This window comes from Anthonomus grandis, chromosome 8 (assembly GCF_022605725.1).
Source record: "Anthonomus grandis grandis chromosome 8, icAntGran1.3, whole genome shotgun sequence".
NCBI classification, from domain to species: Eukaryota; Metazoa; Arthropoda; class Insecta; order Coleoptera; family Curculionidae; genus Anthonomus; species Anthonomus grandis.
The window spans coordinates 32401432-32414250 of NC_065553.1; the positions used below are offsets into that span (position 1 = coordinate 32401432).

General features: G+C 32.2%; 2 protein-coding genes across 2 annotated transcripts in view; one reads left to right on the forward strand and one right to left on the reverse strand.

Annotated features, from left to right (window-relative positions):
* LOC126739955 (tektin-3-like) overlaps positions 1-2988 on the forward strand; it is a 53316-nt gene extending 50328 nt beyond the window's left edge. Inside the window, exon 9 of the mRNA XM_050445791.1 lies at positions 2692-2988. Within this exon, the coding sequence (XP_050301748.1) occupies positions 2692-2902 (211 nt within the window). The 3' untranslated portion in view covers positions 2903-2988. The remainder of the gene's footprint in view (positions 1-2691) is intronic.
* Positions 2989-3042: 54 nt separating this feature from the next.
* LOC126739961 (cytochrome c oxidase assembly protein COX11, mitochondrial) overlaps positions 3043-12819 on the reverse strand; it is a 32962-nt gene continuing 23185 nt past the window's right edge. Inside the window, exons 2-3 of the mRNA XM_050445800.1 lie at positions 3348-3515; positions 3043-3290 (exon numbers count right to left, since the gene is read on the reverse strand). Of these exons, the coding sequence (XP_050301757.1) occupies positions 3144-3290; positions 3348-3515 (315 nt within the window). The 3' untranslated portion in view covers positions 3043-3143. The remainder of the gene's footprint in view (positions 3291-3347; positions 3516-12819) is intronic.

Here is a 12819-nt window from a genome sequence, read left to right on the forward strand (position 1 = left end):
AATTTTTAATTCACGATAGAGTTTTTCCGTTAACCAAAAATATTATTATTCCCCAACAGCACGGATTTTTTAAAGGAAGGTCTACGAGCACAAACCTTTTGCTTATAACTCAGAATATTGCTGAGGCAGTTGATAATGGGGAACAGATGGATGTTATATACCTGGATTTTAGCAAGGCTTTCGATCAATTGAATCATAGTTTAATTGTTGATAAGCTTAGTAATTTTGGATTTTCAGCTGTCTCTCTTCAATTGTTTCGCTCATATCTATGTGGTAGAAGTCAGTACGTGGAGTTATACGGCGAAAGGTCAAGCTCCTATGATGTAGTTTCTGGTGTCCCGCAGGGATCTGTGCTTGGACCGCTACTGTTTAACTATTTTATTAACGATATTGGTGATAAATTAGATTGCGATTTTTTACTTTATGCAGACGATATCAAGTTATATAATAAAATAAGAAATCTCGCAGATTTTCATAGATTGCAGTATAATCTTGACTTGATAAATGCTTGGTGTGTAGAAAATGGTCTAAAGTTGAATGTTTCTAAATGTAATGTTATGACATATACCAACAAATTAAAACCGTTATTATTTAACTACGCTTTAAATACGACTACATTAATACGCACAAATTCTTTTAAATACTTGGGAGTGTACTTTGATACCAAACTGTCTTTCTCATACCATATTGACACAGTAGTCTCAGAAGCGTCAAAATCATATGGATTTATTTATAGAAGCACTAAGGATTTCAGAAATCCAGATGCCATAAAAACATTATATTTTGCATATGTACGATCGCGATTGGAATATGCTTCGGTGATATGGTCGCCGGCTTATAATGTGCACATTAACAATCTAGAGCAAGTGCAAAGGCGCTTTTTAAAATACTTATGTTTTAAGTGTGATAATGTATACCCACCTCAGGGTTTTCCACATGATGATCTGCTCCAACGTTTTAATATTTGTTCCCTAGAAACTCGACGAACCTATTCTGCTCTTATGACATTGCATAAATTACTTAATTATCTAATCGATAGTCCGCCATTAGTGTCAAAATTATATTTTTTTGTGCCTCGTCTCAATAATAGACATCATACCACGTTTCATCTCCCTACTCCTAGAACAAATCTACTTAAATTTTCACCAATTTATACCATGTGTAGTATTTACAATAATGATGCTCATTTTGACATTTTCAATATTACAAAGGAAGCCTTATGTCGCTCACTTGAACACTAAGCCACAAGTAACCTGAGTTTGTATTAAGCTATTTTTTGTAAATAATATAGCCATTTCCGTTAATAAAAATTGAGGTTTATAGTCAGCACATTAGGTTTTGATCGTTTTTGTTACTTATTTTCTATGCCTCTTATTACTTTTTATGCAATTTTTTAGTTAGTTTTAGTTAGCTTAGAAGATTTTTGTAACAAGTTATATATACATTTTTCTTAGTTAGCATAAGTTATATTTATGTATTTGAAGGACTTTCCTTCCTTGTAGATGGGTATTTATTTACCTGTCAGGCTTGTATTGTAAAATAAATAAATAAATAAATAAATAAATAAAAATTATACATACGCAGCACCAGTATAGTGGCATGCGGGAGAAACGAGAACTGTTATTCAGACACTAAACAGAACAAAAAGAACAGCGTGTTTGGGTATAGCAGCAGTTACGTCAATGACACCGACTGCTGCCCTAGAAAACCTGACAGGACTAAGCCCACTACACCTACTAGTACAGGCTGAAGCAATATTAGGAGCAAAAAAGGCTACTGTCGAATGGCGCAACGATCATAATGAAAGTTGGGCGTGTGGCACTAAGAACGAACAAAACCAAGGTCACACAGCTAGACAAACCCTTTATAATTAAGCATTTGGCACCACACAGCGGGGCAGTTTTAGTGAGTAACGGTCAAGGAGTCTCACACTACCGGGGGTTCAAAAACTACCAGTGTTACAAAAAAAATATGTCTGCTTTTGGGGGAATTATGCGGGCTATTTGCACAGCTCTCTTTTTATACTTACTGCAAAACGTGCTATTAGAATCTTGTGTAGATTGAGCAATAGGGCGTGTCTTACAAACCCTACTTTATAAGGGAAACCTTAACATAACAATGCATTTTTATTTTAGAAACAGTATGCTTGATGTATAAGAAGTAGATCTCAATAATCAATGTTAAATGTTTAATCATCTTCCCATTTCACAAGTTATTTAAGAAACAGGTAAAAGCGTTTTTGTATTCAAGGGCTTATACTACAACATATACGAGTACTTTTCCGACCATTTTCGATTGAATATTGCAACTTAATAATTGTTATAGTTTAAATGCTTGCAACCGTGGTTTTAATTTTATAAACAGTGGCGTTTGTAATTTATTTAGTCTTTTAAGTTTTTATTTGTATTGTATTTGTTAAATTTAATCTGGGACCTTATTGATAAATTATAATATTGACTCATTTTAAATCACTGTTAGCTTCTTTATTAAATGATTCTTATTTTAATTTTATTTGTATGATTTATAGTGTTGACGTTCACAAGATTAGCATTAACAAATTTTTTTTTTGGCTTACAATAAAGCATTTTTTGACTTTGAATAATACAAAAAACCTAATAAAAATACTCAGAGTGTTTCCTGGAGGTGTTTCTTGATTATATAAATAGTTACAAAGTGTTTTTTAATTCACAGATTGGTAAATGAGGTTAAAGACCTCCAAGACAACATCGAATATCTTCACAGAAAATTGCAAGAAGCAGAGGCTCAACATCAGCAACTACTTAAGACCCGAGCAAGTCTAGAAGAAGACCTGCATAATAAATGTAATTCTTTGTTCATTGATAGAGAAAAATGTATGGGGTTGCGAAGATCATTCCCTATAACCGCCACCATTAAATACTAGAAGTTTTTTTTCTGCATCACGGATCAATTTCACTGCATTAATTTTTATAAATTTATGTGTTTTTATTTAATAAAAGTTGGAAAGACTTTAAGGGCTTTTATTGCTGTGTTTGTTGACTGATGATCAGATAAAAAATTAAATAGACAAATAATTTAACTATTTATTATATTATGAAATTAAAATAAAGGATCTGTCATAAAATTGGTAAAATATTTATAACAAAGTTCAATAAATTTAACTACTACCTTTTTGCAAACTGTGGAATCGGAATTTTGAAACCTTCTTTAGCTTCAAAGAATGTATATGATAGAGTGATCTCACCAACATCTTCCAAATATGGATCCTCATTAAACTCTGGATCAATATAGAAAAATACTGGCATGTCGACCTTTAGGAAAAAATACAAATATAACATAAATTTTTTTCTATAAAAAAAGGAGCTTACTTGTTCATGTGGATTGAGCATTTGTTCTTCAAAGCAAAAGCACTGGATCTTATTGAAATATTTTCCGGCTTCAAATGGGATGACATTGTAAGTACTTATGCCTATAACTGGCTTATCTGTAGGATTTACAGCAGTGTAAAATGCTAGGGCAGTCTCCCCTGGATAAACCTAAAATTCATTTCAGTTGTATAGTTTATTGTCTAATAGGGAATCCTTAGCACGAGACAATTTGTTCATAAATAAAGGGCGTTTTTTTTAGAGGCGGAGAACTTTTAATTGAAATGAAACACAAAATATTTTATTGATATGAACGAATTTGTTTTTATATTAAAGATTTTTTTTTTTTGGCATTAATATTTAAAAATGATTTCGGGCATGTGACCCCCACGGCTGACGCGTACGTGGCATAATCTAGAGGTCCAATTTTCACACACTCTCTCCAGTACTGCAGGCTGTATTTCGGCAATCACGCGTCGTATGTTGGCTTCCAAGTGCTCAAGTGTTTCGGGTTTATCAGCGTAGACATGCGACTTAACATAGCCCCAAAGAAAATATTTTGGAAAATTGTTTGGCGCGCTGTATGGCACGTGGCACCGTCCTGCTAAAACCACATTTCTGCAACGCCTGCAACGGCTTCCAATTGAGGCACAAAAAAGTTGGTTATCATGTTTCTGTATCGCTCACCGTTTACTGTAACGTTCTGACCATTAGCATTTCTGAAGACATAAGGACCAATGATTCCACCGGCCCATAAAGCGCACCAAACGGTTAGCTTTTCTAGATGTAACGATTTTTCGCCAATAGCTCGTGGATTCTCATCCCCTCAAATTCGGCAATTCTGCTTGTTTACATTCTGCCATTTAACCAAAAGTGTGCTTCATCACTGAACAAAATTTTCATATGAAATCGTGGATCAACAGCAATCTTTCCTTCCGCTTATTCAGCTAATGTACGGCGCAAAAGATGATCCTGGGGTTTCAACTCCTGGACAAGTTGAATTTTATATGCTCGCAATCCGAGATCTTTGCGCAAAATTTTCCATAAAGTGGATGGACATAAGTTCACTTGTTGAGAACGACGACGAATTGACACATTTGGATCATTATCAACACTATGCTGCACAGCCACGAACTTAAAAATATACCTGGACTGCCAATTCAATGAAAGGTAAATGACCACTATTAGGGGGCCGCCATTTTGCGTGATTGTGTCCTTGTCGATGTTGGTCACTCTGACAAATTTTAATTGTGCCAACTGTAGGGAAACAAAACGATTAAAGTTTTTGAGAGGTTATGTTTACAAAAATACAAAATAGAAAGTTACATATAGGTAAGAATTTAAGATAGTTGCGTTAGATCTGTGATTTTTCTGGTACTTCTTTAAGAATTTCGTTCAAATTTATGAAGGAAATCCTTAATCCAAATCCAAAAATCCAAAATTTATGAAGGTTATTCTCACCTAAAATGAAACAAAGTTTCAATCAACTTGGAATAGATGCGTGCACTTTAAAATATTTGTTTTATCATTCTGATAATCTTGAATCTTATAAATCCTAATACTATAAAAATCATGATATTCATTTAAATTTTTGCTTGTATTTACTTAACAAATTCAGTTAAAAATACTTATTTTATTTTTACTATTACTAAGTATACTTTCCTTAGTTTTCTAAGTTTTACTTTCCTTCCATGTACAGTGTTTCCACATTAATAGGTACAACCATATATTATTATAAGAATCAAAATATAGATGACTTTATGAGGGTTTGTAATTATAAAGGGTTTATATAGAAAAAATATATTATTCTGTCAACAACTCAATATATTATTCTATTATAAACAACACAGACGGACAATTCACAATAATTCGGTTTTGAGAAACTGAACCAAATACCTTTAAATAAAGATGGTGATACATTATTGACGTATTAAATAAGGAGAAAGATACATCGCCTGTTCTATACGATACACCCAAGCGTCATTTACAAATCGTCAAAAACTAGGCAATCCGCTATACTCACACGTCAAATGTCAACTTCATTACCGTTATTTAATATATTTTTTGTTGGCAACACTAACAATTTTCAAAGTGACCAACATCAAAAGGACACAACCACTATAAAAATGGCGGCCACCATGCAGTGGTCATTTTTGGGTATCGTGGTCATATGCTTTAGCAGTCCAGGTATATTTTTAAGTTCGTGTGCACAGCAGCCATCGCTTGTTGCGTGCGCACTGTACGGCGTCTTACGGGATGCGTATTGTCGACTAAAGTAAAAGTATTGCGAAAACGATCAACAGTTTCTCGAATTAATCTCTCTGAAGGACGATTATATGAGCATCATAAAACTCACGTAATGCCCGATTTGTTTCTCGAATAGAACCATGTCTTTCAAAATAAATTTGAACAATTTGGAAACGTTGCTCCGGCGTGAGTCTGTTCATGATGAATTGCCAAACCAAACTAATCTAAAAATAACCCAGAACTGTCAGGTCGGCTGTCATAAAAAACAGTGTTGCCAAATGAAAGTTCTCCGTCTCTAAAAAAAACACCCATTACAAAAAAGCATATAAATATAAACCTTAAATGTATTGACAGTGTTGAGGATCTTGGAATACATCTGCAATCTATTTCAAGTTTAACAACTTACTCTTTTCCCATATTGTTAACACGTCATATAGCAAATAGTGAATTTTCATGTACATTTTTTATTTTTTCTATATCTTTATTATCTAAATTTACTATCTCTTTAAATCTAGTTTCGCTTCCGTTAAAAAAAACCATAACTCAAAAACTTATTAATTAATTCTCGAAAAAATCCAAAACGGCTTGGGATATAATAAAAGCACATGTTATTGTCACAGACCTAGGAAATAAGTACTTAAAGTAATCGCGACAGTTGAAAAGTATATTAAGTGTAAATGTAGACTTAAAAAACCTTGGTTGACAACTGGTATTTTCAAATCCATTAGAGAGAGAGATATGCTGAAAAAATTATCTGCCATGCAGCCTAATAACGTAATAGCGGAAGAAAAATTCATAGAATATAGAAAATTGCTCTCCAAGCTTCTTTCGAAAGCAAAAGCTTTTTATTTTAAAAGTCTTTTTAAGAAGAATTTTAAAAGTCCAAAAGATACTTGGAAGACAATAAAGCATGCAACAAACGTAATTAATTCTATCCCGAAAATATCTAGTGTTGTTGGAGAAGTGGTTTGGTAGTATCGGCAGAATGTCAGATTGTTGAAGAATTTAATGGTTACTTCAGTAGCGTTGGAGAAAGACTGCCCGCAAAAATTAAAAACCACAAAACAATTTTAACATGCACAATTCTAAAGCTGCCGCTTGTAACTCCATGTTTTTGAGACCATTACCAAAGATAATACTACTACGAAATAGTACCTGTAGTAGTATTATCTTTGCCATTACTAGAAAATGAGCTTTGTACAATTATTAACTCTTTAAAAAATCGTCAGTCTAATACTGGTGATGGAGTTTCAAACAATATTATAAAACATTTTAGCCAATATTTAATAGCACCTCTTCTAATCTGGTTAACCTCATTTTTTCTACAGGTGTTTTTCCTGACATACTGAAGAACACAATTGTTTTGCCCTTGCACCCAGAGTTCAAAATAAATTATTGAACTTTGACCAATATGGGTTTTTCAACAACTCTTGAACTGAAGACGCGCTTGTCAGCGTAGTGAATCACATTGTCGCGGGTTTTAAAACTCAAAAGAAGTGTATGCCTATATTTTTAGACTTGGCTAAGGCCTTTGATACTTTGAGACTACAGTAAAAAGCACAGGGACGTGTAATTTTATTGGTTTGAAGCGCTCATGCGCATTTCACTCCTCTGGCGTCTCCTCGAATCAGCTGACTCTCCACTCTCGAATTCTTTTCAGGAAGAAGAAGAAGAGTGGTTATTAGTTATTAATTAGTTAATATTTATTTGTTTGCGTTGATATTTATATTTTCTAGCTTTGTGCCTTGTTTGTGTGTATATTTTGAGAATGGATTCAAAGGCTGGACCCTCACAGGGAAAACCATCATGTGTTACATGTAATTTATGTCCAAAAAATTTCAATTGTAAGAAATTATTAAACCGCCATAAGAAACGGGTACACAAAGTTGAGATAGCTTCTAGTCCCAGAGAATGTCGAATTATTTGTCCAGTGTGTGAAGAACAAAATATATTACAAAGTCATCGATTATTGCTCGAACATTTTGAAAAGCAGCATGCAATGAAAATTGAATTATCAATTTTACAGTTTTGCAGTAAAGAAAATTACGAGTCATGGAAACAAACCGAAAAAATTGAAACTGCTTATTCAATACGTAGAACAAATATATTATTAAAAACATGTTTTTGTTCGAATTAAGTAAGTAGTAAAAATAGCCTTTCTTTAGCAATAATTACTTTTTAGGATATCAAGAGAAGTATAATAAAAGAACCGAGAAGGCAGCTGGAACAATAAAAATTGGAGGAATGTGTCCTTCACAGTTGATTTGTCGATTGTACTTTGATGGGACTGTATCTGTTAAGTTTTGGAGGACACATGCTGGACATATAACTGAACCAAATAGACTACATCTTTCCACCTCAGAGAAAAATGTTATTATTGAAAAATTGAAGGCTGGTGTATCTTCTGATAGAATTTTAAAAGATGCAAGGAACGTAGACTCCACTGAGCTGCATCAAATAAATTTGATAAATCGGAATGATATCACATATTTGATAAGAAAACACAATATCAATAATAAAAGGGATCAAAACGAAATGATAGCTGCTGCTTTAAAGGTACAAGAATGGAATGCTAGTGGAAAAAACTTTGCATTTATTTACAAGCAAGAAGGTAAAGTAATTATACATAAAAAAAATTATATGATGACTGTTGGGTATAAACATAAGTACTTAGATATTTATAAAGGTGGAAGATTTATTTGGTGATGGATATATTATAGGTAACATGCATGAAGTGTTGAAGAAGGAAGATTTTGCTTTGGGTTTCATGAACTCGGTGATGGAAGAAAAGCTTAAAAATTTTTCAAAAATAATTTGCATGGATGGCACTCATGGAACTAATAGAAGGGGGATGGATTTAACAATAGTTTTGGTTAAGGATGATAGAAATGCTGGATTTCCAGTGGCATTTTTTTTAACAAATAGATTGGATCAACAGGCCCAGGAAGTCTTTTTAGGTTGTTCAAAAAATCTCAAAGAATTATTGTTTAATAACTTACAGTGATTATTTAAATTTAGGTGCACTAAGAGAGAAATTACAAGGTACTATTGCAGCTGACTACTTTATGAGTGATGATGACTCAAAGTACTTTAATGCATGGACGAAGGTCATGGGAAATGGACCAAAAAGACTTTTATGTACTTGGCATGTTGTCAAAAACTGGAATATCCAGGGCAAAAGGAAGATCAAGAATGATGCTATGAGAAAGGACATGAAAAAGGAGATGAAGAGAAAAATCAATGAGACAAATGAAGATAGATTTATGGAACTAGTCAATGTATACCTATCAAAGTTGCAAGAAGCAAATGAAATTGATTTTGTTAACTATTTGGCGAAGTATGTAGTACTTTTATTATTGGAGTAATATTTGCATGACCTCTTTATTATTTATTTTAGGTATTATTTTCAAGATGAAGATAGAATAAAGATGTGGGCCCATTGCTACCGAAAGAATGCAGGCATTAACACCAATATGGCTATAGAATCCCTAAATAATGTACTAAAAACCAATCAATTGAGAAGATCTGCTAGAGTAACAATAGAGAAACTACTGGATGGGATAGAAGAATTAGTGGATATCAAGATGTGGAAGCGAATAACAGATATTGAAAGACCAAATGCTAATAATTACCAGGATAGACTTATTATCAAAGCACATAGAAAAGCTGAAAAATTAAAAATAAGGTTGAGGTAATTGTAGTATCAGAGCATTTAGGAAAATTCCAAGTAAAATCCGAAAGTAATTTTTACAATGTAGATGTGACACTAATTTGTGAAAGTAATTGTAGAATATACTGTAGAGCTTGTAAAATTTGTATACATCGGTATAAATGTGACTGCCCAGAGTATATGGTAAAAAATATATTGTGTAAGCATGTGCATTTGGTCAGGATGTATGAGGAGCGTATGGGTAGTAACTCTGTTGCAGATCAAACAGCAAATCTACTGGCTGAAAATTCAAAAATTGAGACCGAACATAAACAAGAAATTGACAATTTTCTCCAAGGAACACTACAAGAAGCAGACAAATTAAGGGATTTAAATAACAGGGAAGTTAGATGGGCACATTTCAAAACATGGGCAGAATCATTAAATGATGATGTTTTTGACAAATTCATGGATAGTATTCAAGGGGCGGTGAAGCAAGCAGACAAGGCGAAGTTTAAATTTACCAACAAACATAAAATGGAGACACAAGAGTACTTTCCAACAAAAGGACATCGACAAGTAAAATATTCTAAAATACCTTGTTATATTCCAAAAAATTATTTTAATTTTCTTCTTTTTTCCAGAACTAAGGGAAAGTATAAAGAAGACTATTTTTAGAGTTAGATTTTTATTTTTTGTATAGTTGCTGTACCATTTTAAACTATGATTATTATTTTAAACCAATACTCTTTGTGTATAAACTGAGAAAATGTTAAAAGTAATTTTAAAATTGTGTAATTTTTTATTATTCATACATCCAGATATAGTTTGTAAAAGTTTTTTAGAGTTCTGGGGTTCCAGGTTCCTCTAACGCAGTTAACAATTGCGTCTAGTTACTCATCCGTCTTTATAAAAATATAGTCATTTGTTGTTCCGAAAAATGTATTATTTTACTATGGCGTCTTGGAGTTTTTAAGGAATAGATTTTATTTTGTAACTCTTAGATTTTTTAAGGAATAAATTCTATTTTGTATTTGTTTGTATATATGTATTTGTTTTATGTGGTAAAACTTTTGAAAATATACATATTGTTTATGACACAGTTGTTTGATTTATTTTTAATACATAACTAGTGACCAAAACGAAATGAAAAAGAGATACTTATTGAGAATAAAATAGAATTTTATTAACGGACAAGCCATTTTACAATATTACGCCATTGCTTATAGGTGAATATACATATTTACTATTGACTATAAATCTTCCTTAAAAAAAAATTCTTACAAACATTCTTAAGAAAAATAAATATCACAATCACATAGCTTAAAAAGAAGGAACAAGATACTACTTAGATACATTTTATTTATTTTACGTTTAAAACTACCTATAATATAGAATAATGTTAAAAAGATCAATATTTAATTTAGTTATCACAGAGTTTGCCAATCTCGAAAATCTACTAATGGAGGAATAAAAACCATAGTTAGTTCGATGGTGTTTAACATGTAACAACCTAGCGTGTCTAGAATTTAAGCGAGGAACATTAAAGCCAATTGATGCCAAGAGTTCTGGAGATTGGATCAAACCATTCACTACTCCATATAAAATATCAAATCCATCTGGTCTCTTCGTTGAGCTAAAGTTTGCATATTTAAGAGCGTCATCAGATCATTATAATCGATGGACTCAACGGTTGTGTTCAATTTATAAGCGATAAGCCTTAAAAATTTTCTCTGGATCTTGAGACTGGATTGAGACAAAAGTACTAATACAATAACCAATATAATCTTAGAACATTGAAAGGCCTTTCAATGTTCTAAGAATATAATTGATTATTAATGAAAAATAAAATATGTATATACTAAGAGAATATAAGATAAACACTTGTTTTGGGTAAACCAATGGTTTTTTTCATTAATTGCAGTAATAACAACTTTAGATTGAAATGGTTTAATCTGGTGTTAGAACTATTTATTGTCAGTTTCACACACTTTTTCAGAACTTTTATAGCTTAACTAGGAGAAAGACAAGAAAGATTAAAAATATAGTTCATGTGTCTAAGATAGATAAAATATGTTTTAATAAAATTTTCTCAAACAGTATAAATAAATAAATAATGGTTAAGCAAGGTTACCAAGGTAACAAGATACTGGGCATTTTAAACTTTGATTATCACAACAGCTAAAAATAATCATATTTTTGTCAAAATTCCCTTATTTTACAGCTTTCAGAATTAAAATAAAAATAAACATTAAAAAAGCTAGGTTAGATGTTAAATATGTTGCGATGGGCGAACAGAACAGAAAAGATAACCGTTTTCAATTTTGAATTCAGCGCCAAATTATGACACATGTTCTAACCAATCAAAACAAAATGTCCCTGTGCTTTTTACTGTAGTCTGATACTTTGTCACACAGTATCTTGCTGGGGACACTCGAACAAAAAGGGATTCGAGGACCAAAGAGCTTTTTAAATCATATCTGCATAACCGAATACAGCAAGTTAAGGTTGGTCATTCCTTGAGCACCCCACGCCTTGTGAAATGTGTTCCACAGAGCACAGTTTTTGGGACCTATATTGTTCACACTGTATTTTGACGGCATATTTTCAGTTTTACCCTTTGACACTGTGACTTACTATGCTGACGACACAGCAATAATTATTAAAGGAAATGCCTGGAATGAAGTCTTCATAAAAACAGAACAGATAATTATTATTGTTAAAATATGGCTGGATTTCAGTTTGCTTTGCTATCTCTCAATGTTGATAAATCGCACTTTATATGTTATGCTATGACTAAAGCTGGCTTACCCACCACTGAATCAATTAAAATCTATCAAGATGAATGTTTAGATAATAAGGCCTGTAACTGTAATGCAAAAATTAGCGCTTAAAAGTTACTAGTTGAATCGGTGCTTACTTACGGCATATGTATTTGGAGTGCAGCTACTAGCTCTAACTTATTACCTCTTGAAATAGCCCAAAAAAGGCTCTTGAAAATAGTTTTATTTAAAAATAAATACTATCCAACTATTAACTTATATAAGCTATTTACTTATATATTAACAACGATTAACTTATATATTAACTTATATACAGCTATACAGGGTGTGCCAACAAGGTGTACGGCTAAGATAGCGCCTTAACTATACGAGGTAGAGCAAAAAGTTCTACAGCAAAGTTGTAAGGTTGACAAAAACCTACGAACTAAAAATATTTTTATGTATACCGGGTGTGTCACAAAAAAGTTACTATAAAATATGATTTTTTTTTAAATGGTACGCCCTGTATATTATGGTACTAAAATGTGAGGCAAAAACAGTACTTTACTTTGGTATAACGTTTTTAAAATTTCCGTGCGGCGTTGCAACGTAATTAATTTTTTTATGTTATTTTTTGCCTTTTAGAGGGTTCGTTTAAAAAATCATAATTAACTTAAAATTTATTTTGCGCCTATAAAACTTGTACCACAGTTAGTCTAGGGTACCTCCTCTAGGCTTGTAATTTTTTAATACAGGGTGTTTCTAAAGAACTTTCAAACTTGCTGAAATTAAATACGCAATATCTCAAATTTTTCAA